At 50.3% G+C, this 27,262-nt stretch overlaps 1 protein-coding gene across 7 annotated transcripts in view; it reads left to right on the top strand.

Moving 5' to 3' along the window:
• tbc1d5 (TBC1 domain family, member 5) overlaps positions 1-25,822 on the top strand; it is a 771,220-nt gene extending 745,398 nt beyond the window's left edge. For all 7 annotated transcript variants that reach the window (XM_068011845.1, XM_068011853.1, XM_068011822.1 and 4 more), the window contains one exon: positions 23,451-25,822. In XM_068011845.1, coding sequence (XP_067867946.1) covers positions 23,451-23,777 — 327 coding nt within the window. In that variant the 3' untranslated portion in view covers positions 23,778-25,822. The remainder of the gene's footprint in view (positions 1-23,450) is intronic.
• The last annotated feature ends 1,440 nt before the right edge of the window (positions 25,823-27,262 follow it).

Raw genomic sequence — 27,262 nt, 5'->3', positions numbered from 1 at the left:
CTCATCCCTCTCTCGCCTTGCCACTGCTATGTTGAACTCATGACCAAGGCGATGGTATGCAGGTCTGCATGCGTCTGCAGGATCTGGCTCTCCAGGAGGGTCGCCAGCCTCTCGAGGGAGGAAGCCATGCACTCACACGCCTGAGACGTGGCAGCTCTCAAGGCATGGATGGACTGCTCCATCGTTTGCTCATGGCAGCGCATTGCCACTGGCAGCTCTGCCAGATGTTTCTTTATCTATCCCTGCTACTCCAGTATATTCTGAGCTGCTGACACCAAACATCATCAGCCTGGGGCTCAGCATGGGCCTGGCCTTCCACAGTCCTCCAAACTTGAATGCCTCTTGTTACAGCCTCTATAAGCTGCTCGGGCGTGTGTGTGGTGCTTTCACTAGCTTGTGACCCTGAATTTAAGCCTGTTTGCATAGCCAACCTGAGAGTTTCTGTGCTGGTGGAGTGTGCAGGGGAATGATGTGAGGGTGCATCCTCTGACTATATCTCCTCTTCCTCAAAGGTCGACGGCAGGCCCCTGTCCCAGCGGCTAAGCTTGCCTTGATATGCCATGACCTGCATGAGAGAACACAGATATTTTGTTCAGATCTCCTGCTGCCAACCAGCCGTGATGTTATTCTCCAGAAGTGTGGTGGAGGACACCTGAACACACTGTCTCCTCACTCTGTTGTGGACACTCCAGTCTCACCGTCTGAAATTGCTTGGCTGTCCTGGGCCCCCACTTGCTACAGGGCCTCCTTCTCTGCCGGCATCAGAGCACGTACATCAGATATCCCACTGCCAGTTGTCACACTCTCCCTGGTGTTATGGGCCCATTTCGCCTGCAAGCAGAAGGAGGGACACAGAAAGACCTCGCACAAAGAACAACAGGACATTTGTGCTAGTGGCAGCCTCTCATTTCCTATGGGGTCTCTGATTTCCTCAATGTCCACTCCCACTCTCAGGGGATGTAATGGGAGTGAGCTCCAGAAGAAGACAGCCTGTCACCAAGATGCAACCATGCATCTGATGGGATGTGCTGATGCCTCACACCCTTGCCACCACCTTTGTGGTTACTACCTCCCCATATAGTGCTCCCTCTCGCATAGCCGCATGCATGACCCAAAGAGGAGATAGGTATAGAGGACTCACCTTGGTAGAACGAAGAAGGTCATTGAACCCAGTGCTGTGAGGGGTGACCCCATGGCTGCTGATCTCCTCTGCTATCTCTGTCCAGGTTTGTTTGGTCAGGCAGGAGGGTTTCTTCTTGCCCCCCCTTGGAAAGAGGAGCTCCCGCCTTTCCCTTGTACCCTGGCGGAGAATCTGCAGATAGATATCGCTAAACCACGGGGCCACTGGTATCTTGCCTCAGACATGGTCCCAGTTGGCTCCGGGTCCATCAGTTGGGTTCCCAGCCCTGGTGCAGAGACATAGGGGAATCCAGCAGCAGCAGCAGCGGGGGGGAGGGAGGGGTTGTGGGTACAACAACGCACTAGTAGCGACAGCAACAGTGGGGTGGTGAGCAGTGCCCAGCAGCAACAGCAGCAGTGTGGAGGTCCGGTGTCCAGCAGCAACGGCAGCAGTGTGGGGGTCCGGTGTCCAGCAGCAACGGCAGCAGTGTGGGGGTCCGGTGTCCAGCAGCAACAGCAGCAGTGTGGGGGTCTGGTGTCCAGCAGCAACAGCAGCAGTGTGGGGGTCCGGTGTCCAGCAGCAACAGCAGCAGTGTGGGGGTCCGATGTCCAGCAGCAGTGTGGGGGGTCCGGTGTCCAGCAGCAACGGCAGCAGTGTGGGGGTCCGGTGTCCAGCAGCAACAGCAGCAGTGTGGGGGTCTGGTGTCCAGCAGCAACAGCAGCAGTGTGGGGGTCCGGTGTCCAGCAGCAACAGCAGCAGTGTGGGGGGCCGTTGTCCAGCAGCAACAGTCAGCAGTTTGGGGGGCCGTTGTCCAGCATCAACAGCATCAGTGTGGGGGGCCATTGTCCAGCAGCAACAGCAGCAGTGTGGGGGGGCCATTGTCCAGCAGCAACAGCAGCAGTGTGGGGGTCCGGTGTCCAGCAGCAACAGCAGCAGTGTGGGGGTCCGGTGTCCAGCAACAACAGCAGCAGTGTGGGGGTCCGGTGTCCAGCAACAACAGCAGCAGTGTGGGGGTCCGGTGTCCAATGGCAACAGCAGCAGTGTGGGGGTCCGGTGTCCAGCAGCAACAGCAGCAGTGTGGGGGGCCATTGTCCAGCAGCAGTGTGGGGGGGCCGTTGTCCAGCAGCAACAGCAGCAGTGTGGGGGGCCGTTGTCCAGCAGCAACAGCAGCAGTGTGGGGGGCCGTTGTCCAGCAGCAACAGCAGCAGTGTGGGGGGCCGTTGTCCAGCAGCAACATCAGCAATGTGGGGGGCCGGTGTCCAGCAGCAACAGCAGCAGTGTGGGGGGCCGTTGTCCAGCAGCAGTTTGGGGGGCCGTTGTCCAGCAGCAACAGTAGCTGTGTGGGGGGCCGTTGTCCAGCAGCAACAGTAGCTGTGTGGGGGGCCGTTGTCCAGCAGCAACAGCAGCAGTGTGGGGGGCCGTTGTCCAGCAGCAACAGTAGCTGTGTGGGGGGCCATTGTCCAATAGCAACAGCAGCAGTGTGGGGGGCCGTTGTCCAGCAGCAACAGCAGGAGTGTGGGGGGCCGTTGTCCAGCAGGAGTGTGGGGGTCCGGTGTCCAGCAGCAGTGTGGGGGCCGTTGTCCAGCAGCAACAGTAGCAGTGTGGGGGGCCGGTGTCCAGCAGCAGTGTGGGGGTCCGGTGTCCAATAGCAACAGCAGCAGTGTGGGGGGCCATTGTCCAGCAGCAACAGCAGCAGTGTGGGGGCTGTTGTCCAGCAGCAGTGTGGGGGTCCGGTGTCCAATAGCAACAGCAGCAGTGTGGGGGTCCGGTGTCCAATAGCAACAGCAGCAGTGTGGGGGTCCGGTGTCCAGCAGCAGTGTGGGGGTCCGGTGTCCAATAGCAACAGCAGCAGTGTGGGGGTCCGGTGTCCAGCAGCAACAGCAGCAGTGTGGGGGTCCGGTGTCCAGCAGCAGTGTGGGGGTCCGGTGTCCAATAGCAACAGCAGCAGTGTGGTGGTCCGGTGTCCAGCAGCAGTGTGGGGGTCCGGTGTCCAGCAGCAACAGCAGCATTGTGGGGGTCCGGTGTCCAGCAGTAACAGCAGCAGTGTGGGGGGCTGTTGTCCAGCAGCAGTGTGGGGGGCTGTTGTCCAGCAGCAGTGTGGGGGGCTGTTGTCCAGCAGCAGTGTGGGGGTCCGGTGTCCAGCAGCAGTGTGGGGGTCCGGTGTCCAATAGCAACAGCAGCAGTGTGGGGGTCCGGTGTCCAGCAGCAACAGCAGCAGTGTGGGGGTCCGGTGTCCAGCAGCAGTGTGGGGGTCCGGTGTCCAATAGCAACAGCAGCAGTGTGGTGGTCCGGTGTCCAGCAGCATTGTGGGGGTCCGGTGTCCAGCAGCAACAGCAGCAGTGTGGGGGTTCGGTGTCCAGCAGCAACAGCAGCAGTGTGGGGGTCCGGTGTCCAGCAGTAACAGCAGCAGTGTGGGGGGCTGTTGTCCAGCAGCAGTGTGGGGGGCTGTTGTCCAGCAGCAGTGTGGGGGGCTGTTGTCCAGCAGCAGTGTGGGGGTCCGGTGTCCAGCAGCAGTGTGGGGGTCCGGTGTCCAGCAGCAACAGTAGCAGTGTGGGGGGCTGTTGTCCAGCAGCAACAGTAGCAGTGTGGGGGGCCAGTGTCCAGCAGCAACAGCAGCAGTGTGAGGGGTCCGGTGTCCAGCAGCAACAGCAGCAGTGTGGGGGTCCGGTGTCCAATAGCAACAGCAGCAGTGTGGGGGTCCGGTGTCCAGCAGCAACAGCAGCAGTGTGGGGGTCCGCTGTCCAGCAGCAACAGCAGCAGTGTGGGGGTCCGGTGTCCAATAGCAACAGCAGCAGTGTGGGGGTCTGGTGTCCAGCAGCAGTATGGGGGTCCGGTGTCCAAGAGCAACAGCAGCAGTGTGGGGGTCTGGTGTCCAGCAGCAGTATGGGGGTCCGGTGTCCAATAGCAACAGCAGCAGTGTGGGGGTCCAGTGTCCAGCAGCAGTGTGGGGGTCCTGTGTCCAGCAGCAACAGCAGCAGTGTGGGGGTCCGGTGTCCAATAGCAACAGCAGCAGTGTGGGGGTCCGGTGTCCAATAGCAACAGCAGCAGTGTGAGGAGCCGTTGTCCAGCAGCAACAGCAGCAGTGTGGGGGGCCGTTGTCCAGCAGCAGTGTGGGGGGCCGTTGTCCAGCAGCAGTGTGGGGGGCCGTTGTCCAGCAGCAACAGTCAGCAGTTTGGGGGGCCGTTGTCCAGCATCAACAGCATCAGTGTGGGGGGCCATTGTCCAGCAGCAACAGCAGCAGTGTGGGGGTCCGGTGTCCAGCAACAACAGCAGCAGTGTGGGGGTCCGGTGTCCAATGGCAACAGCAGCAGTGTGGGGGTCCGGTGTCCAGCAGCAACAGCAGCAGTGTGGGGGGCCGTTGTCCAGCAGCAACAGCAGCAGTGTGGGGGGCCGTTGTCCAGCAGCAACAGCAGCAGTGTGGGGGGCCGTTGTCCAGCAGCAACAGCAGCAGTGTGGGGGGCCGTTGTCCAGCAGCAACATCAGCAATGTGGGGGGCCGGTGTCCAGCAGCAACAGCAGCAGTGTGGGGGGCCGTTGTCCAGCAGCATTGTGGGGGCCCGTTGTCCAGCAGCAGTGTGGGGGGCCGTTGTCCAGCAGCAACAGCAGCAGTGTGGGGGGCCGTTGTCCAGCAGCAACAGCAGCAGTGTGGGGGGCCGTTGTCCAGCAGCAGTTTGGGGGGCCGTTGTCCAGCAGCAACAGCAGCAGTGTGGGGGGCCGTTGTCCAGCAGCAACAGTAGCTGTGTGGGGGGCCATTGTCCAGCAGCAACAGCAGCAGTGTGGGGGGCCGTTGTCCAGCAGCAACAGCAGCAGTGTGGGGGGCCGTTGTCCAGCAGCAACAGCAGCAGTGTGGGGGGGCCGTTGTCCAGCAGCAACAGTAGCAGTGTTGGGGTCCGGTGTCCAATAGCAACAGCAGCAGTGTGGGGGGCTGTTGTCCAGCAGGAGTGTGGGGGTCCGGTGTCCAGCAGCAGTGTGGGGGCCGTTGTCCAGCAGCAACAGTAGCAGTGTGGGGGGCCGGTGTCCAACAGCAGTGTGGGGGTCCGGTGTCCAATAGCAACAGCAGCAGTGTGGGGGTCCGGTGTCCAATAGCAACAGCAGCAGTGTGGGGGTCCGGTGTCCAATAGCAACAGCAGCAGTGTGGGGGTCCAGTGTCCAGCAGCAGTGTGGGGGGCTGTTGTCCAGCAGCAACAGCAGCAGTGTGGGGGGCTGTTGTCCAGCAGCAACAGTAGCAGTGTGGGGGTCCGGTGTCCAATAGCAACAGCAGCAGTGTGGGGGGCTGTTGTCCAGCAGCAACAGTAGCAGTGTGGGGGTCCGGTGTCCAATAGCAACAGCAGCAGTGTGGGGGGCTGTTGTCCAGCAGCAGTGTGGGGGGCTGTTGTCCAGCAGCAACAGTAGCAGTGTGGGGGGCTGTTGTCCAGCAGCAACAGTAGCAGTGTGGGGGGCTGTTGTCCAGCAGCAGTGTGGGGGGCCGGTGTCCAGCAGCAACAGCAGCAGTGTGGCGGGGCCGTTGTCCAGCAGCAGTGTGGGGGCTGTTGTCCAGCAGCAACAGCAGCAGTGTGAGGGGCCGTTGTCCAGCAGCAACAGCAGCAGTGTGGGGGTCCGGTGTCCAATAGCAACAGCAGCAGTGTGGGGGTCCGGTGTCCAATAGCAACAGCAGCAGTGTGGGGGTCCGGTGTCCAGCAGCAGTGTGGGGGTCCGGTGTCCAATAGCAACAGCAGCAGTGTGGTGGTCCGGTGTCCAGCAGCAGTGTGGGGGTCCGGTGTCCAGCAGCAACAGCAGCAGTGTGGGGGTCCGGTGTCCAGCAGTAACAGCAGCAGTGTGGGGGGCTGTTGTCCAGCAGCAGTGTGGGGGGCTGTTGTCCAATAGCAACAGCAGCAGTGTGGGGGTCCGGTGTCCAGCAGCAGTGTGGGGGTCCGGTGTCCAATAGCAACAGCAGCAGTGTGGGGGTCCGGTGTCCAGCAGCAACAGCAGCAGTGTGGGGGTCCGGTGTCCAGCAGCAGTGTGGGGGTCCGGTGTCCAATAGCAACAGCAGCAGTGTGGGGGTCCGGTGTCCAATAGCAACAGCAGCAGTGTGGTGGTCCGGTGTCCAGCAGCAGTGTGGGGGTCCGGTGTCCAGCAACAACAGTAGCTGTGTGGGGGGCCATTGTCCAGCAACAACAGTCGCTGTGTGGGGGGCCATTGTCCAGCAGCAACAGCAGCAGTGTGGGGGGCCGTTGTCCAGCAGCAACAGCAGCAGTGTGGGGGGCCGTTGTCCAGCAGCAACAGCAGCAGTGTGGGGGGCCGTTGTCCAGCAGCAACAGCAGCAGTGTGGGGGGCCGTTGTCCAGCAGCAACAGCAGCAGTGTGGGGGGCCGTTGTCCAGCAGCAACATCAGCAGTGTGGGGGGCCGGTGTCCAGCAGCAACAGCAGCAGTGTGGGGGGCCGTTGTCCAGCAGCATTGTGGGGGCCCGTTGTCCAGCAGCAGTGTGGGGGGCCGTTGTCCAGCAGCAACAGCAGCAGTGTGGGGGGCCGTTGTCCAGCAGCAGTTTGGGGGGCCGTTGTCCAGCAGCAACAGCAGCAGTGTGGGGGGCCGTTGTCCAGCAGCAACAGTAGCAGTGTTGGGTCCGGTGTCCAATAGCAACAGCAGCAGTGTGGGGGGCTGTTGTCCAGCAGGAGTGTGGGGGTCCGGTGTCCAGCAGCAGTGTGGGGGCCGTTGTCCAGCAGCAACAGCAGCAGTGTGGGGGGCCGGTGTCCAGCAGCAGTGTGGGGGTCCGGTGTCCAATAGCAACAGCAGCAGTGTGAGGGTCCGGTGTCCAATAGCAACAGCAGCAGTGTGGGGGTCCAGTGTCCAGCAGCAGTGTGGGGGGCTGTTGTCCAGCAGCAACAGTAGCAGTGTGGGGGTCCGGTGTCCAATAGCAACAGCAGCAGTGTGGGGGGCTGTTGTCCAGTAGCAGTGTGGGGGGCTGTTGTCCAGCAGCAACAGTAGCAGTGTGGGGGGCTGTTGTCCAGCAGCAACAGTAGCAGTGTGGGGGTCCGGTGTCCAATAGCAACAGCAGCAGTGTGGGGGTCCGGTGTCCAATAGCAACAGCAGCAGTGTGGGGGGCTGTGGTCCAGCAGCAGTGTGGGGGGCTGTTGTCCAGCAGCAACAGTAGCAGTGTGGGGGGCTGTTGTCCAGCAGCAGTGTGGGGGGCCGGTGTCCAGCAGCAACAGCAGCAGTGTGGGGGGGCCGTTGTCCGCAGCAGTGTGAGGGGCCGTTGTCCAGCAGCAACAGCAGCAGTGTGGGGGTCCGGTGTCCAATAGCAACAGCAGCAGTGTGGGGGTCCGGTGTCCAATAGCAACAGCAGCAGTATGGGGGTCCGGTGTCCAGCAGCAACAGCAGCAGAGTGGGGGTCCGGTGTCCAATAGCAACAGCAGCAGAGTGGGGGTCCGGTGTCCAGCAGCAACAGCAGCAGAGTGGGGGTCCGGTGTCCAGCAGCAACAGCAGCAGTGTGGGGGTCCGGTGTCCAGCAGTAACAGCAGCAGTGTGGGGGGCTGTTGTCCAGCAGCAGTGTGGGGGTCCGGTTTCCAATAGCAACAGCAGCAGTGTGGTGGTCCGGTGTCCAGCAGCAGTGTGGGGGTCCGGTGTCCAGCAGCAACAGCAGCAGTGTGGGGGTCCGGTGTCCAGCAGTAACAGCAGCAGTGTGGGGGGCTGTTGTCCAGCAGCAGTGTGGGGGGCTGTTGTCCAGCAGCAGTGTGGGGGTCCGGTGTCCAGCAGCAGTGTGGGGGTCCGGTGTCCAGCAGCAACAGCAGAAGTGTGGGGGGCCGTTGTCCAGCAGCAACAGCAGCAGTGTGGGGGTCCGGTGTCCAATAGCAACAGCAGCAGTGTGGGGGGGCTGTTGTCCAGCAGCAGTGTGGGGGCCGTTGTCCAGCAGCAACAGCAGCAGTGTGGGGGGCCGTTGTCCAGCAGCAACAGCAGCAGTGTGGCGGTCCGGTGTCCAGCAGCAACAGTAGCAGTGTGGGGGGCCGTTGTCCAGCAGCAACAGCAGCAGTGTGGGGGGCCGTTGTCCAGCAGCAACAGCAGCAGTGTGGCGGTCCGGTGTCCAGCAGCAACAGCAGCAGTGTGGGGGTCCGGTGTCCAATAGCAACAGCAGCAGTGTGGGGGTCCGGTGTCCAGCAGCAACAGCAGCAGTGTGGGGGACCGTTGTCCAGCAGCAGTGTGGAGGGGCCGTTGTCCAGCAGCAACAGCAGCAGTGTGGAGGGGCCGTTGTCCAGCAGCAGTGTGGGGGTCCGGTGTCCAATAGCAACAGCAGCAGTGTGGAGGGGCCGTTGTCCAGCAGCAACAGCAGCAGTGTGGGGGTCCGGTGTCCAATAGCAACAGCAGCAGTGTGGGGGGCTGTTGTCCAGCAGCAGTGTGGGGGTCCGGTGTCCAATAGCAACAGCAGCAGTGTGAGGGGCCGTTGTCCAATAGCAACAGCAGCAGTTTGGGGGTCTGGTGTCCAATAGCAACAGCAGCAGTGTGGGGGTCCGGTGTCCAGCAGCAACAGCAGCAGTGTGGGGGGCTGTTGTCCAGCAGCAGTGTGGGGGTCCGGTGTCCTGCAGCAGTGTGGGGGTCCGGTGTCCAGCAGCAACAGCAGCAGTGTGGGTGGCCGGTGTCCAGCAGCAACAGCAGCAGTGTGGGGGGCCGTTGTCCAGCAGCAGTGTGGGGGGCCGTTGTCCAGCAGCAACAGCAGCAGTGTGGGGGACCGTTGTCCAGCAGCAGTGTGGGGGTCCGTTGTCCAGCAGCAACAGCAGCAGTGTGGCGGGGCCGTTGTCCAGCAGCAGTGTGGGGGGCCGTTGTCCAGCAGCAGTGTGGGGGGCCGTTGTCCAGCAACAACAGCAGCAGTGTGGGGGTCCGTTGTCCAGCAGCAACAGCAGCAGTGTGGGGATCCGGTGTCCAATAGCAACAGCAGCAGTATGGGGGCCGTTGTCCAGTTGCAACAGTAGCAGTGTGGGGGGCCGGTGTCCAATAGCAACAGCAGCAGTATGGGGGCCGTTGTCCAGTTGCAACAGTAGCAGTGTGGGGGGCCGGTGTCCAGCAGAAGTGTGGGGGTCCGGTGTCCAGCAGCAACAGCAGCAGTGTGGGGGTCCGGTGTCCAGCAGCAACAGCAAAAGTGTCGGGGTCCGGTGTCTGGCAGCAACAGCAGCAGTGTGGGGGTCCGATGTCTGGCAGCAACAGCAGCAGTGTGGGGGTCCGGTGTCCAATAGCAACAGCAGCAGTGTGGGGGTCCGGTGTCCAGCAGCAGTGTGGGGGTCCGGTGTCCAGCAGCAACAGCAGCAGTGTGGGGGTCTGGTGTCCAGCAGCAACAGCAGCAGTGTGGGGGTCCGGTGTCCAGCAGCAACAGCAGCAGTGTGGGGGTCCGGTGTCCAGCAGCAACAGCAGCAGTGTTTGGACCGGTGTCCAGTAGCAACAGCAGCAGTGTGGGGGTCCGGTGTCCAGCAGCAGTGTGGGGGTCCGGTGTCCAGCAGCAACAGCAGCAGTGAGGGGGGTGGAGGGGCCGGTGTCCAGCAGCAACAGCAGCAGTGGGGGCTTCAGCAGCACTCCAGATTCACTGCATCAGTGAAAGACAACAGTACAAGCAGGGCTGGCAGCACTTTAAAGATGGCACCAGAACTTGCATTTTCATCAGCTAATGCCACCATCAGTGCCTCATAGCCTTCCCCGTCCTGCAATAGGACGAGCCCTGGCCTCAGTTACGTTAAGTGGCTGGCTGCCGTATGATCATGGCTGGCAGCATGCATGATATGCGGCAACAGCACCTGCTTCTGGTGGCCGTTGCTAGGATCCAGGCCAGATTGACAAGATTCAGCTCACTGTCTTGAGTTCCACAGTGACTCAGAGCTTTGGAGAAAGCCACAAGTAGCTGTTGAAGTATATGCAACAAGGTTTGTCAGTCAGTTGTTTTTAAATTGGAATGCAGAAATCATTATGATGTCTACAGTAGACAAGTGGGAAGAGTTTATGGAAATGTTGGTGAGGCTAAAATTAAAATACATTCCAACCAAATTAACAGTGGCCAATGTAGTTAAACCACATGTGTGGATGTAGGGATAAATTCCCTTGATTTGCTATGGAAATAAGAAACACCTTGCATCAGTGGTGGAAGAATGTTTGAAAGTTCTATACTTCTCCAAGCAAAACATTTTTTTTTAAAAAGGACATCCTTAAATTTATGTTCTATTTGATACAAGCTACAGTTTGAATATTAATAGAGTCATAACAGCACAGAAGCAGGCCATGCCGCCCATCAAGTCCATGCCACACTCAGTTTCTATCCCCATAGCCCTGCAAGTTTATTTCCCTCAAGTGCCCCAACAATTTCCTTTTGAAATCTTTCATCGTCTCCACTTCCACCACCAGGTCATTACCACTCGCTGCGTCAAAAAGTTCTTTCTCACACACCTGGCCACCCCTGCAACCCCACCACCCCCCCCCCCCCCACACCCCATGTATCTCTTGCCCAAAACCTTAAATCTGTGTCCCCCCCGTCCTTGTACCATCAGCTTATGGAGACAACCTTTCCTTATCTACCATATCTAAACCTGTCATAATCCTGTACACCTCTATCAAATCTCCCTTCAATCTACTTTGCTCCAAAGAGAACAACCCCAGCTTCTCCAACCTATCCTTGTAGCACAGTGGCGCAGTGGTTAGCACCGCAGCCTCACAGCTCCAGCGACCCGGGTTCAATTCTGGGTACTGCCTGTGTGGAGTTTGCAAGTTCTCCCTGTGTCTGCGTGGGTTTCCTCCGAGTGCTCCGGTTTCCTCCCACAGCCAAAAGACTTGCAGGTTGATAGGTAAATTGGCCATTATAAATTGCCCCTAGTATAGGTAGGTGGTAGGGGATTATAAGGACGGATGTGGTAGGAATATGGGATTAGTGTAGGATTAGTATAAATGGGTGGTTAATGGTCGACACAGACTTGGTGGGCCGAAGGGCCTGTTTCAGTGCTGTATCTCGAAATAAAAAAACTCCTTCACCCCTGGAACCATTCCGCTAAATCTGGGCAATTTTCCACATATCGGGTATATGCCTGGCTTTTAACTATACTGGAACAGTTTGGCTAAGGACGTGGCTAGTTCTGGAGCACAAGTCCTCAGTACCAAGCCGGGATGCTGTATCCGGTGTGTTCAGCCATTTTTTTGCTATCACGTGGTGCGAATTGATTTAGCTGAAGACTGACATTTATGATGCTGGGGACCTCAGGAGGAGGCCAAGCTGGAGCATTCACTCAGCACTTCTGACTGAAGATGGTTTCAAATACTTCAGCCTTGTCTTTTGCACTGATGTGCTGGGCTCCCCCATCATTGAGGATGGGGATATTTGTGGAGCCTCCTCCTTATTACCTGTGAGTAACTTGAATTAATATCCCTGAAAATTACTTTTTTTTAAAACTGTACAAACCATTAACTACATTCATTGCTATACAACAGTCAGTTTCTTAGTAAATTAAATATTTTTTGAAATGAAAAGCTTTAAAAAGATGCTTTTGCAACTAAGGAAATCAACACAATTCCTTCCCTAACCAGCAGAATCAACGGAAACTTGCAATGTCGACCTGGGGCGTGACCCTTTTGTAGGCATTTCCTGATTTGGCAAATTTAATTTTAAGGCAACATAAAAGCTAGTGGAAAACACAAATGTAAGTGGTTTTGGCTATAACTCACTTGTGTTTAAAATTCCTCAATCTTTTGCGCTGGTTTGGCCAATTCTGCCCAGATTATGCTGATAATATTGATGTAAAGGAGCGGAAACTCTATCACCGTCTTTTTTGTGATAGCTGGCCTCGGAAGACTGGAAAGGTCAGTGTGAAAAGCTAGTGTGATATACTGCAGAATAATTACATCACATGAGACATACACTGAATTAGTATAATTTGTGCTTCAAAACTGCAGAGGAACAAAGAGCATGTACGTAAACTATATTATTAAAAAGCAACGTGCCATAACGTTGCTACACATTCCTGAATAAAAGCATATATGTAAATTAAACAGTCACACAATCTTATAACACATAATAAAATGTCAAATTTGGCAGAGAAATTTCAACAGCATTATCATCATTGGTAAATAGACTGCTGTGTACATCTATTTTCTTCCTCTTACATCTCTTGCACTTTCAGATGTTGCATCATATGAAGTCTGTGATACAATACAGATACTGCACATTTTATAATACAAAAGATGAGGATTAAAAACGACATGATTAATTATAGATTGAAGATCAAACAAAAAATGAAACTTTGCATTAAAGAACCTGTGTTCCAACACTGCATTGACTGGTCATACCTGAACCAAAGGATCCACATTGAAGTTAAAACCATGAATTTTGAGAGAATCAGGAACTTGGTGTGGTGATGGTGTCATGCATACTGGACGGCCAGGATTTTGAGAGTCCAGCAGCATTCCCGACAGCGGGACCCAAAGTTGGTGTAACTTCTGCTCCGCCATTTTTCCCATATCTCACTCAGTTCTATGAATGGTGCAGTGACAGGCATGGGCAACACATGAAATCATGCGGCGAGGACAACCTTTCACTGGTGGAACCCTCCATCACTCTGTCAAGCACCATGGCTGTAAAGCATTCTGTGTTTCAAGCCTCGAGGTGCAGCAGCCTTTGTGTTATGTAAATGTCTTCAGAGTTACCAAAATTAAATCTTTCACTTATTTTAACTGTTGTTTCTTTCCTTAGTTTTTCAAATCCGGCACCAACTCCCCATCATTTTTTTTTTACTGCAGCAAGAGGAAAGAAAATGTCAACCAGCAGGCAGCGTTCCGCCCCATGGTTCAGTGATGCCTCCCTGCAGGTTCGCCTCCAGGCCGTCAAGGAAAGGTGGAAAGTCCTCATCCCTACAGATGGAGTCAGACAACCCTCCTGCCTGACCAAGGCAGCCTGGATGGAGGTAGCACAGGAGGTCTCGAACTGTGGGGTGATGCGGCGAACCAGGGTGCAGTGTCACAAGCGTATCAATGACTTGCTGGTCTCTTTTAATGAAGTTGATAGTGTACAAGCCATCAGGCACATCGCCACTGCTGGTTCATATGCTGGTGTCAGAAGAGCCCTTTTTGATTACAGCAATGAATAAGTCCTCAGGTGTTTGTGAACATATTTGGAGAATTTTTCTTTTCTCCTCCCACCGTTCCTTTCTAAGTGGCTTATTGTTGGCTGAAGCGTGCAAATATGAGGTTTTCCCTGATGTCCCTTGCATGTCTCTCCATGGCCCTTATATCTATAACAGCATCATAGGCATTGTTGTCCTCTTCCTCATAGTAATCCTCATCTTAGGAGGACTGGTGTTCCTCCTGTTCCTCCACCTGCAGAATGTTGCCACGTCTAATTGGGGGAGGTGGTGGCGTAGTGGTAATGTCACTGGACTAGTAATTCAGAGGCTTAGACCAATGCTGTACGGACATGAGTTCAAATCCCACCACAGCAGATGGTGAAATTTGAATTAAATTGATAAATCTGGAATTAAAAGCTAGTCTAATGGTGACCATGAAACTACTGTCGATTGTTGTAAAAATCCATCTGGTTCACTAACGTCCTTTAGGGAAGGAAATCTGCTGTCCTTACCTGTTCGGGCCTACAAGTATCTCTAGACCCATGGCAATGTGGTTGACTCTTAATTGCCCTCGGAAATGGCCTCACAAGTCACTCAGTTGCATCAAACCACTACAAAATCTAATAAAAGGAATGAAACCAGAAGTACCACCCAGCATCAACCTAGGCACTGGAAATGACAACAGCAAACCCAGCCCTGTCAACCCTGCAAAGTCCTCCTTCGTAAGAACTGGGGGCTTGTGCCAAAATTGGGACAACTGTCCCAAAGACTAGTCAAGCAACAGCCTGACATAGTCATACTCATGTAATCATACCTTACAGACAATGTCCCAGACACCGCCATCACAATCCCCGGGTATGTCCTGTCCCACCAGCAGGTTGGACCCACCAGAGGTGGCAGCACAGTAGTATACAGTCAGGAGGGAGTAGCCCTGGGAATCCTCAACATTGACTCTGGACCCCATGAAATCTCGTGGCATTAAGGCAAACATGGGCAAGGAAACCTCCTGCTGATTACCACCGACTGCCCCCACCCCCACCTCCCCAGCCCCCGCCTGCTGGCTGATGAATCAGTGCTTCTCCATGTTGAACACTGATTGTGAGAAGCACTGAGGGTAGCAAGGGCACAGAATGTACTCTGGGTGGGGTGTCTTCAATGTCAAACACCAAGAGTGGCTCAGTAGCACCACTACTGACCGAGCTGGCCAAGTCCTAAAGGACATAGCTGCCAGATTGGGTCTGTGGCAGATGGCGAGGGGAAAAAAACATTTGACCACGTCCTCCCCAATCTACCTGCCACAGATGTATCATTCCATGACAGTATTTGTAGGAGCGACCACCTCATAGTCCTCGTGGAGACGAAGTCCTGTCTTCACATTGAGGATACCCACCATCGTGTTGTGTGGCAATAACACCGTGCTAAATGGGATAGATTTCAAACGGATCTAGCAACTCAAAACTGGGCATCCATGAGGCGCTGTGGGCCATCAGCAGCAGCAGAATTGTATTCGTATTTGAATTGTAACTAATCTCATGGCCCAGCATACCCACCACTCTACCATTACCATCAAGCCGGGGGACTAACCCTGGTTCAATGAAGAGTGCAGGAGGGCATATCAGGAGCAGCACCAGGCATACCTCAAAATGAGATCTTAGTCTGGTGAAGCTACAACACAGGACTACTTGCATGCCAAACAGCAGAAGCAGCATGTAATAGAAAGGGCTAAGCGATCCCACAACCAACAGATCTGATCTAAGCTCTGCAGTCCTGCACATCCAGTCGTGAATGGTGGTGGACAACTAAACAATTAACAGGAGGAGGAGGCTCCACAAATATCTCCATCCTCAATAATGGGGGAACCCAGCACATCAGTGGAAAAGACAAGGCTGAAGCATTTGCATCCATCTTCAGCCAGAGGTGCCAAGTGGATGATCCATCTTAGCCTCCTCCTGAGGTCCCCAGCATCACAGATGCCAGTCTTCAGCCAATTCGATTCACTCCACGTGATATCAAGAAACAGCTGAAGGCACTGTATACTGTCAAGGCTATGGGCCCTGACAACATTCCGGCAATAGTACTGAAGACTTGCGCTCCAGAACTAGCTGCGTCCCTAGCCAAGTTGTTCCAGTACAGCTACAACACTGGCATCTACCTGGCAATGTGGAAAATTGTCCAAGTATGCCCTGTACACAAAAAGCAGGACAAATCCAACCCAGCTAGTTACCGCCCAATCAGTCTACTCTCGATCATTAGCAAAGTGATGGATGGGGTCATCGACAGTGGTATCAACTGACACCTGCTCACTGACACTCAGTTTGGGTTCCACCATGGCCATTCCTGACCTCATTACAGTGTCATGCAGGCCCCCACCTACCAAGAATGAGGCACATTAATTTCATCACATGGACACTAAATTTCAAATTGTTGCTGGGAAGAAGAGAAGGCCTGTTACAAGGAATTGCCAGGTCCCTGGCCAGAAAGGCAGAAATTAGAAGACAGTGTTGGAAAAAAGGACCTATTCCCTGCTCCCATACAATACGCAGAAAAGGCCTGGTCAAACCAGTCGGTCTCGTGACCGCCCTGCTGGCCAACTTGGGGACTTTTAAATTGTAGAGACAGTGTTTGAACTGGCAGAAAGCAGAATGTTCCTGGACTGAAAAGAGTCTCTCCCATTTGCTCTCATCTGTTTCTCACCAGCTTCAGAATCCATTGAAGACACATGAACCCCAAGAGAGAAAAGTCTCCTAGCGTGAACAAGGTTTAAGAGGAATACTGGGCCCCAACGAAAAGCAAGATCTACCTACAAGCAAGGACTATACAGTGGGCTCGAAGACCCATAACCAGAAACTCCTCAGAGATTGCCTCAAACGTTTCCACTTTATTTTTTCTTCTGCTCTTTTCTGTCCCTATCTGCATGTGCATATCGCACATGCATGCTAGCATGGGCGCGTCGTGTATCTCTAGGCGATAACTGAATTGGAGTTTAAGTTTAATAAAATTTCACCTTTCTTCTTCAAACCTAAGAAAGCCTGTTTGTGCTCATTTCCTTGCCTTATAATTGGAAAGCGGTGAACAAGGATTCAACAAGGGGGATCTCAAAACACAGTGTGTTTAAAATTAAACCCTGTTACAGTAAGACCAGGTGAAGGCTGAGAGGGACCCCCTAGACACCTTTCTCACCTGGTCGTAACAGCAGCTTTTGTCCAAACATGGACAGAAGAGCTGAACTCGAGGGGAGGTGAGAGTGACTGCCCTTGACATCAAGGCAGCATTTGACCGAATATGGCATCAAGGAGCCCTAGCAAAACCGGAGTCAATGGGAATCGGGGGAAAGCTCTCCACTGGTTGGAATCATACCTAGCACAAAGGAAGATTGTTGTGGTTGTTGGAGGTCAATCATCTCAGTCCCAGGACATTACTGCAGGAGTTCCTCAGGGTAGTGTCTTAGGCCCAACCGTTTTCAGCTGCTTCGTCAATGAGCTTCCCTCCATCATAAGGTCAGAAGTGGGAGTGTTCGCTGCTGATTAAACAATATTCAGTACCATTTGCGACTCCTGAGATACTGAAGCAGCCCATGTCCAGATGCAGTAAGTCCTGGACAACATCCAGGCTTGGGCTGATAAATGGCAAGTAACATTCACGCTACACAAGTGCCAGGCAATGACCTTCTCAAACAAGAGAGAAGCTAACCATCGCCCCTTGATGTTCAATGACATCACCATCGCTGAATCCCCCACTATCAACATCCTGGGGGTTATCATTGACCAGAAATTGAACTGGAACAGCCATATAAATACTGTGGCTACAAGAGCAGGTCAGAGGCTGGGAATTCTGCATGAGTAACTCATCCCCTGACTCCCGAAAGCTTGTCCATCATCTACAAGGCACAAGTCAGGAGTGTGATGGAATACTTTCTGCTTGCCTGGATGGGTACAGCTGCAACAACACTCAAGAAGCTCGACACCATCCAGGATGAAGCAGCCCACTTGTTGGGCACCCTATCCATCACCTTCAAGATTCATTCCCTTCACCACCGACGTACAGTGGCAGCAGTGTTCACCATCTACAAGATGCACTGCAGCAACTCACCGAGACTCCTTCAACGGTATCTTCCAAACCTGTGACCTGTACCACCTAGAAGGACAAGGGCTGCAGATGCAAGATCCCCTCCAAACCACACACCATCCTGATTTGAAACTATCGCCTTTCCTTCATTGTCGGTAGGTCAAAATCCTAGAACTCCCTTCCTAACAGCACTGTGGGTGTACCTACAACCCAAGGTTTGTACGTGCACCATTTTCTCAAACGATAATGCAAACCACGTAGCTACTCAAGGATTGCAAGGCGAGTGGGAGGAAACAAAAGATAGTGGGTGGGATTTTGACCTGACTGCAATTTTAAGGCATGCAAAAGCGAACTGCTCATTGCCTCAATGGTTCAGCTGACTGGCAACAGAGGGCTTGACTCCAGCATTTCAAGAAGAAAGGGCAATTAGAGATGGGCAATAAATGCTGGCCCAGCCAGCAGCGCCCACATCCCACATAGAATTTTTAAAAAATGCCAGCTTGTGTAATGCACAGCAGCCAATGATTATTTGTGAGACCATCTGTGGCGCCTACTGAAGAGCCCCTCCAGACTGGTCAAGGCAGCGGAAGCGCATTTTCAGCAGGCCAGTAGTGTGTTCACTGATGACTCTGTTAGATGTCTAAGAAGCATGTGCCTCTCTTCAGCTGTGCTTGGGGATGACGTACTGGTGTCATCAACCATGTACAAAGGGGGTAACCCTTCTCACCCAGGATCCAGCCTTCTACTTCGACTGGTTCATCAAAAACTCATGGCAGCTGTGAGTTCCTTAAAATGTAAGAGTCATGACACCTCCATCGGAAATGTTCACAAACCTGCATGATTCTTCTCATGTGGTCGCAAACCAGTTGTACATTCAAAGAGTGGAAGCCTTTGTGATTCACACATGTAACAAGCTGGTCCCAGGCAGCTCTAATGGTCACATGAGTGCAGTCGATCACTCCTTGCACTCAGAGGAACCTAGCGATCGCATCGAAGGCGGCAGACCTTGCTGCCTGGCTGTCCTCATCTACAGGTGAGTAGATGAAATCATTGTCCTGGTGAAATAGGGCATTTGGTCACCTCTTTGATATATCTATGAGTCGCAGACTGTGATATGCCACATATGTCACCCGTGGATCCTTTGAAGGCCCTGTTCGCAAAAAAAATTAGTTCAGCAGTCACCTTGAGGGCAACTGGCATGGATTCCCACCAAACCCAAGCGATTGCAGGTCATGTCGCAGCATCCTACAAATTTCTATGACCATTTCACGTGACATCCTTAGGCATCTCTGGCATTGCCTCTCTGACATTTGAAGGTAATTTGCCCTTATCCTGACTATGCGATGGTGTGCCTGTGCCCGAAAACGATAATGCTGTTTCTGGATGTTATCATTCGGAGCATCCTCACCTCCTTCTGCCTGTTGCTGGTGTTCAGGCATCATACGTTGAGGGAAAGAGCACTCATTAGTCGCTCCCTCTGCTCTTCTTCCCACAGTAGTAGACAGATTGGGTGTATGAGATCCATGTCGCTGCAGCTTTTCAAATAATGAAATAAATAGAGCATTCCAATGCAGCCCTCTGTTGCCAGTCAGCTGAACCATTGAGGCAATGAGCAGTTTCCTTTTGCATGCCTTAAAATTGCAGTCAGGTCAAAATCCCACCCACTATCTTTTGTTTCCTCCCACTCGCCTTGCAATCCTTGAGTAGCCACGTGGTTTGCATTATCATTCAAGAAAGTGGTGCATGTACAATTTAAGGCAAGTCTTCCCACCTTCCAACCTCCTTTTGCAACCTTCCAGCCTGCACCCATCACCCATGACCCACCCAATGTAACCCTTCCCTCTGTTACCATTGATCCTCCCCCCATTACCTTAGACAGTGTCACAGATTTATTCATGTCATCCCTCCCCCCGTTCCTACTCCCATTACCATCGACATGCCGACTCTAACCTTTGATCTTCCTCAAATCCAACTTACTATTATTGCCGAGTCCCATTCCCCTCTCTATGATACCGTAGAATACCCAACCTTATGTCTTGACCTTCCCCCCGCCCCACAAAATCCATTTTCCCCCATTGACTATGACCATTCCCTCTGCCACAGTCCCCTGAATTCACCCCACAGGTCCCCGACATTGACAGCATTCATCCCTCCCTTTAGGCCCCTCATGATTATCTGTTGACTGTAATGCTTAAATCAACCCACCACCCCCGCAACCGCCCACATCCAGCTTCAGCAGCAGGAACTACCACTACACACCCTGGATGCTCCCTCCTCCTTCCCGAGTACCCTCCATTGTTCCTCCATGTACACCCCCCCATGCCTTTACCGCCATCCCCTGAGAAGGATCACCCTTGCTGGTGCCAAGCCTGGAGCCAAACATCCATTCCCATTTTGGTGTTCCTTGTGCCAATGAGTTCAAGAAAGTAAAACACTGACCTCAGGCACAACTGCACAAAGCTGACTGGTGTACGTCATGTTTAACCAAATGTGAACCCGGTGGCACAGAAATACCGCTCGCCGCTAACTTAATCTGGCAGCTAGGACTTAATTTGAACTAAGTGTGGGGTAATGAGTATTCATGGTATGGAAATGAATGCAAAGCTTCAATCCGCCACTGTGCAGAGGGATCCCCGGACCACCACAAACACGCCGCTGACTTAATTTTGGAAAAAAATCCCGCCATCGAAATCTACAAAAACAACTCACGCCTAATTAAATCACTCCACACACCACCAAAGCCATTCTTGCAGGGCCCATAAAATTCCACCCGACCTGTCCAACATCCCACCCTTATTACTACAGAACATATTCCTAAATAAGAGTAAAGTACAATTTGGGACAAAATAATTGGGTAGGGATCAGCTGCAAATGGCCAGAAAAATCAGATTTAACATGAAAATAAAAAGAGAAACCATGAAGAATTAAGATATGATACAACTAACACTGTAACTAACTAGTTTTTTTTCAGCTCGCTGAAGCTGGAAGTAATTTTCCCCTGACGAGTTGACAAGTACAATATTGATCCTTGTTTTTGTATATATTACTGAAAATGACAGATACTTAGAGAATAAATATTGGTCAGACAGGTGTCTGGTATGTATAGAAACCAATCACCACATTGCTATCAAGCCACTAAGAAATTTATAATCACCCCTAGGCTTTCTGCTTGCACAATATATCTCTCCCACTTAACCCAGGTTTGGGGAGCTCAAGCATAAGTTGAAAAAGCCAAAGCTCAGGGACTCCCAAGTGTGCACAGGAGCATTAATTAACTAGCCAAAACCATTAGGCACATCTGGAATTCTGTGGCGAGTAACTCATCCCCTGACTCCCCAATGCCTGTCCGCTAAAGCATGGCTAACCGACCCAAACCCAACTAGACCTGATTTCAAGGGTCGGGTTGGGTCTCTCTTCTGGGTCCAGCATTTGGGCTCTGAACGGGTCGGGTCGGGCTGGCCATGGATAGTGCTGCCTTGCTCCGGGAAGTAATCTTCAAATGAACATTCAGGATATCAAGGCAGGTCAGAGGATGGGAATTCTGCGGCAAGTAACTCACCTCCTGACCCCCCCAATGCCTGTCCACCACTTACAAGGCACAAGTCAGGAGTGTGATGGAATACTCTCCACTTGCCTGGATGGGTGCAGCTCCAACAACACTCAAGAAACTCAACACCATCCAGAACAAAGCAGCCCGCTTGATTGGCACCCCATCCACCACCTTCAACATTCACTTCCTTAACCACCGACGCACAATGGCAGTAGTGTGTACTATCTACAAGATGCACTGCAGCAACTCACCAAGGCTTCTGAGGCAGCATTTTCCAAACCCGCAACCTCTACCATAAAGAAGGGCAAGGGCAGCAGATGCATGGGAACACCGCCACCTGCAAGTTCCCTTCCGAGCCACACACCATGCTGACTTGGAACTATATCGCTGGGTCAAAGTCCTGGAACTCCCTTCCTAACAGCACTGTGGGTGTACCTACACCACATGGACTGCAGCGGTTCAAGAAGCTCACCACCAGCTTCACAGGGGCAGCTCGGGATGGGCAATAAATGCTGGCCTAGCCAACAACGCCCACATCCCATTAAAGAATTTTTAAAAATCTAGCCTTGCTTTACCTGTCGTAGGAGTAGGAAGGTATTCCACTTTCTAGTACTGACATCTGTCGTCTTGATAAAGATAAAATTCACCAAAAAAAGTCTCCTTTCAAGCTATTATTCCTTTTTTATAAGAAACCAAATCTAGTCATGCATTGTTTAACCTCAGAGGAACTTGCATTAGCAGCTCCATAGATAATATGGTATATCTATTATCAGAAAAACAGTAAAAATCTTCACTTTCAGCAATGAACACATTAATAAGTTAATAAATTTAAATAAATACAATAAAGTTAGATTCCTTGAGGGGGTCAAATTGCTGATATTCTTAGTGAGTGGTAAAGAGGCATCATGCTGGTAAAGGAGAACTTAGGAGCTGGATATGTTTAGAATGCTGCATAATGGAATGGAATGAACCCTCCACGAGGTGAATACTTCATCTAATTGACTGAATAGGTCAAAGTTCAACCAGTGGTACTAACTAATTCTGCGGCTGTCAAAGAAAAAGAGAGCATTACAGTATATGTTACAAAAGGGAATTTGCATGTTTTCATAAATAACATGATATAATGATTCAGTAAAATATTGAATAACCCCAATATTTAACAAAAGCAAAGAAAAAATACTTCTTCTCTGGGCCATCTTGGATAAAGTACAGAGTAAATAGCTAAATGACTCGCCAAGAAGTGGGTGAGGAAGTTAGTAGGTGAATTATCTTTTGATGCTCTGCCATAATTTTTACTAGCTAATTAGAGTAATCGTACCATGGGCCGCAGATTAGGTCACCTGCCCTACTTGATCATGAATTGGAAATTTAAATGGGTATTAAAAAGCAGGATTTTTTCATGTGGAAATCAGTAAATTTAGAAGTTAAGTACCATTCCTCAATTTTGACTAAATAATAATTTTGTTGTATTGCACCGATGAAATTTAATGCGGAGCAATGCAAAAGGACTCATTTTGAGATGATATGAAAAAGAAATACTGTATTCTGAAATAAAGCTTTAAACACTTAAGGGTTCAGATTCCCAAATCTTTTAAAGTAGCAGGACGTGAGTAAAAGCTGCGAGCAGGAGAAACAGCATGTGGAATCCGGATATATAACCGGAGATATAGACTGCTAAAGCAAACTCAAAATGATAAACCTATGATTTCAGTGCTTAACCTATACAAATCATTGGTTAGGTAGAATATTGTGTCCAGTTCTGGGTGCCCTATTTTAGGAAGGATGTCAAGCTCATGGAGAGGGTACTGAGGTGACCCTAGTGGTAATACCAAGAATAAGAGGCTTTAATTATGAGAGAAATTAGAGAAAGCAGGTTTCTTTTCACTAAAGCAGAAATTATGAAGAAATCTAGTAAAGGCAGTCAAAATTATGATGGGTTTTACTAAAGTGATTTGGGCAAACTATTCCACTGGCAAATAGGTAACTAAGATTATCAGAAGAACAAAGAAAGAGGTTAAGAGATTTGATGTTTTTTACAGAAGGTTGCTACGACATAGAATGCCCAGCAAAATCCATTCTAAGTTTCAAAAGTGAAGCAGTTAAGTTTTTTTTTTAAAACTTAACAGGCTATGGAGAAAGAGCAGTGGACTAGACTCTCTTTAAGAGAAGCAGTACAGATGTAATGGGATGAATTACTTCCTACAATGCAGTAAAATTCTACTGACCTATGATGGCTAGAAGTTCCATTTAATAGTGTTGTAAGAATTTTTAGGAAGAAAACTCAAGAGGACTGGAATTTTTTAACATCATCTCTTCCAGTACATGGCTTCAAACCTAGCCAGTTAGAATTCAGATTGAATTTTCATCCATGTTTGTTCATAACACATAGCCTGATTGTGAAATACATTATTTAAGCAAAATGTAAGAGAAATTAAGTATAATTATGTCTGGAATGCAAGTTGTGTAAATTCAGATGAAACATTTTGTAAATTCCTACAACAGTTGAACCGTTGATCAACTTAGTTTGATTTTTAAGTTTAAAGATTACGTATGATTGAACAATTACATGTTCTCAATTTTTTCTATTTTTTTTTAAGATGAGGATTTTTTTTAAAGGAGTTAGTGATCCACTGTTCTTTAACTGTTGCCATGTTTATTTCTAGGTCACATCACTGACTTCCTTGAATTCAGATGGGAGAAATTCAGATGACTACATCTTGGTTTCTAAAGAGGATGATGACTTGGTGCATGAGCACCCATCTGAAAAATTGGAAACAGCAGGAGCCACATCAGGGAAGCATCAAAGCTCAGAGGTGCCCACCACCACTGAAGCAACGAGAAAACAAACACAGCAGTCTCCAGTTTTTGCTGACCCTCTGTCTGCTGGAATTCTGGGCTCACCCTCCAGCAACTCAGGATCTAGTCCAGATGACGACAGTAGCAACAGCAAAGATTCTGATTTCACCATTGTCAGCCCACTGGATATCTGAATGGTTTCCAGTTAGCATTGGCCTCCATATTGGTAGAAAACCTATTACCTGCACGCTAATAAAATTCTGTTTGGATTGCTTGACAAGTGCAACACTCCTCTCAGTCTGAAAATGATATAAAATTTATTGGGCTCCATACAGTGTGCTCTTGTGACTTAATAATGTATATTGGATCGTAGTTAAATGATGGATTTTAGTTAAGTGATCAGAATTTACATTTGGCATCCATCTCACATCCACACCAGTTATTAGATATCTTTAAGCCTAGGATAACCATATTTTCTAAACCGAGTCCGGGGACATGCAACCCGACACTCACCCACACCATTCGAGGCCATGGAGCGCAATCTGATCTAGCTTCCAGACATCCACACAGCCTGGCTCCAGCCACTGCCACTTAGTAGTCTGGTTACCAGTGGCCCCCATTTCTTGGACATTTTGGCACTGGAGCCATTTTCTCTTCAGTCAAATTTCTCAGGAAAATTATGGGTAACCCAGGGGCTATTCGGGAATTAGTGGGGCTGGTTTAGGGGGAGGGTGTCCAAGCATCTGCTCTGCAGCCACAGAGTGCAATCTCTGCATAAAGTCTCTGTGAGTCTATCCCTACTACTGTTCAAAAATAGGAGATTAACAACCCTTCCACCAATCAGAACCTGCCCTGCTGCACAGACGTGCCACACAACAGCTCGGTCATATGGTTCCTGATTTGAACAGACACGGCCTTTAATAATTAGGGTGTTCATTTGGGGATGAATTCATGAACCGGGGACTCTCCCAGGACATTGTTTGCCAAGAGGCACAGTAGCATATCTGGGGACTCTGCTGAAAGCAGGCATATATGGTCACCCTACTTCAGCCTTCTGTCCCAAATAGTTCTAACTGCTTCACAACTTTTTAAGCACAGCCACTTCAGAATTTCATATTACTCAGTGGGCTTCTGCTTGACATGTCTTGTAAACTAAATTTTGATATGATGGCTGTGAATATCTATATCAATGTAGAAATCTGTCTGGGAGAATGCATCTACTTCAGTGCACTGTATCCCCTATCTCACCCAGGCAGCAATGGTTCTGTGGGAATTTTCTTGTGGAAAAAAATAGTTTCAATGGCTGAAATTGGGGTGGTTGCTTCTAATAATAAAATATTTAGCGATAAGGAAGGTATTCATTAATATTGTTATCTCCCACTCTATCTCCAAGTTATACTTAATATAAATTTGTGATGGCATTTTAAAATGCTGAGGAAGTAATACCTCTGACTCTTGGAAGTGATGTGGTCACTAACATATATTACTGGAGGACTGGACCCTTTTATTCACTGTAGCTTTTCCTTGCTAGTGGAAATGCAATAAATACTTTGCATCTGGTAATGATTAAACGGATGAGCTTAGATTAATGCTATTTTATTAATCTGCCAATTTGATTTGGTGTCTTTGTAGCTTTGTTGCCTTTATTCTAATTGCTGTTTGATTGCATCAGCAATATTGCACTGAAATGTGTTTACATTGTGCTTCCAATTTTACAATATGGAAATGGGGTGTTTTTATTCAACTCTGTATCTCGTGTATGTGCCCATACCTAGGAGCATTTTGCAAAGCTAGGCACTGGGAATTTCATAAAACACAAGTCTATATTGCTGAGTAGTTAGTTAAAAAGTAGCTGCCTGAATATTTTATACTGTTTCTATGAGAACCTGCTGCATGCTACCAAACAATTGTTGTAACGCAGATGTTGCCCCCTTTAACAGTTCCTACAAGTTACTTTGCTGCGATGTTTAATTTTGCATATCGTACATGTATAATGTCTGGTGTATAACTGAGAAAATCACTGGAAAGTATTGTACCAACATTCACTGGAGTGGTTTAATATAAAATGGCATTTAAACTTTTAATATAAGATCTCAAATGTTAAGTGAACTACCCACAAAATACCTAGAATGTATACTGAATGCCATAACCAAATTATGTGCTTATTGAAGTATTGGAAAGTTATATAGAGAGTAATGTTGTTAAACCAAATTGTCAATATAAAGACATTTTTACAGAATAGGCATCCAGGAGTCCTTCTGTACTGTACTAAAGATGAAATCATGTGCATGGCCTGTAATTTTTTTCTGAACTACACATATTAAATTGTAGAACATAGTTTCGTCCAGCAATATGATGGGGACTCCTAATGGAGCAGAACATGCTTAATGATCTGCTATATTGCTAACCCAAGAAATAAATAAAATGACCAACAAACCATAACTCTGATGAAGGGTCACTGACCTGAAACGTTAACTCTGCTTCTCTCTCCACAGATGCTGCCGGACCTGCTGAGTATTTCCAGCATTTCTTGTTTTTATTATTATTATTATAAACCATAACTCCAACTTGACTTGTTTCAGCAGGCTGCCTTTTTAAAAAACTAGACACTAATCAGGTATACCAAGGTAAACCTTTTAAGCACAGCCGCTTTAGAATTTCATTTTACTCAGTGAGCTTCCTGCTCGACATGTCTTGTAAACTAAATTTGGATATGATGGCTGTGAATATCGATATCAATGTAGAAATCTGTCTGGGAGAATGCAGCTGCTTCAGTGCACTGTATCCTCTATCTCACCCAGGCAGCAATGGGTCTATGGGAGATTTCTTGTAGAAAAAATAGTTTCAATGGCTGAAATTGGAGTGGTTACTTCTAATAATAAAAGTGAAGTTAAGGCAGAAGATCGGCTATGATCATATTGGATGGCGGAGCAGGCTTGAGGGGCCATAGGGTCTACTCCTGCTCCAATTTGTTATGTTCTAATAATGCTTCTGCTAGAGGTAAAAGTGGTAGCAAGGGCATCAGAGAGCTCCCTTCTCTTAATATTAATGCGGTGATTTTTAACATCTACCTAATTGAGCCTCAACTGAATAACAGCACCTCTGACAGCAGTTCCCCAGTACTGTATTGCAGTGTCAGCCTAGATGATGTGGAGTGGGGCTTGAATCCACAGCATCCTAATTCAGAGGGGAGAATCTACGAAGTGAACTACAACAGCGACTCATATTTATATAGCACCTTTAACGTAATAAAGCGTCCCAAGGCGCTTCACAAGAACGATACAAAGCAAAGATTGACACCGAATCGCATGAGATGTTAAAGCAGGTGGGCAAAAGCCTAGTCAAGGAGGTACTTTTAAGGAGTGTCTCAAAGGAGGAAAGAGGTATAGGCGCTGAGGTGTTTTGGGAGAGAATTACAGAGCTTACTAAACCAACATTGGGCTGAATTTTTCCACCGATCTCTGCGGCGAGCTTCCAAAACGCGTGGCGCACATGCAAGATGGAGGGAGCAGACTGCCCACCCCCGAAGACGTAGAGGGGGCGGGCGGTCTATCCCTGGCAACGGCATCTAGCATCACCGTCATTTTTAAAGGGCTTCAGGCCCTTCTGTATCATTTCAATATTTAAAGTGAAAGGCGAGAGAAAATTAAACATAAAAAATTTATCACAGTTTCAATCC

The sequence above is a fragment of the Heterodontus francisci genome, chromosome 2 (assembly GCF_036365525.1).
Source record: "Heterodontus francisci isolate sHetFra1 chromosome 2, sHetFra1.hap1, whole genome shotgun sequence".
Lineage (NCBI taxonomy): Eukaryota > Metazoa > Chordata > Chondrichthyes > Heterodontiformes > Heterodontidae > Heterodontus > Heterodontus francisci.
Note: the sequence above shows the minus strand (reverse complement) of the source record. Positions and strands in the feature narration are given on the sequence as shown.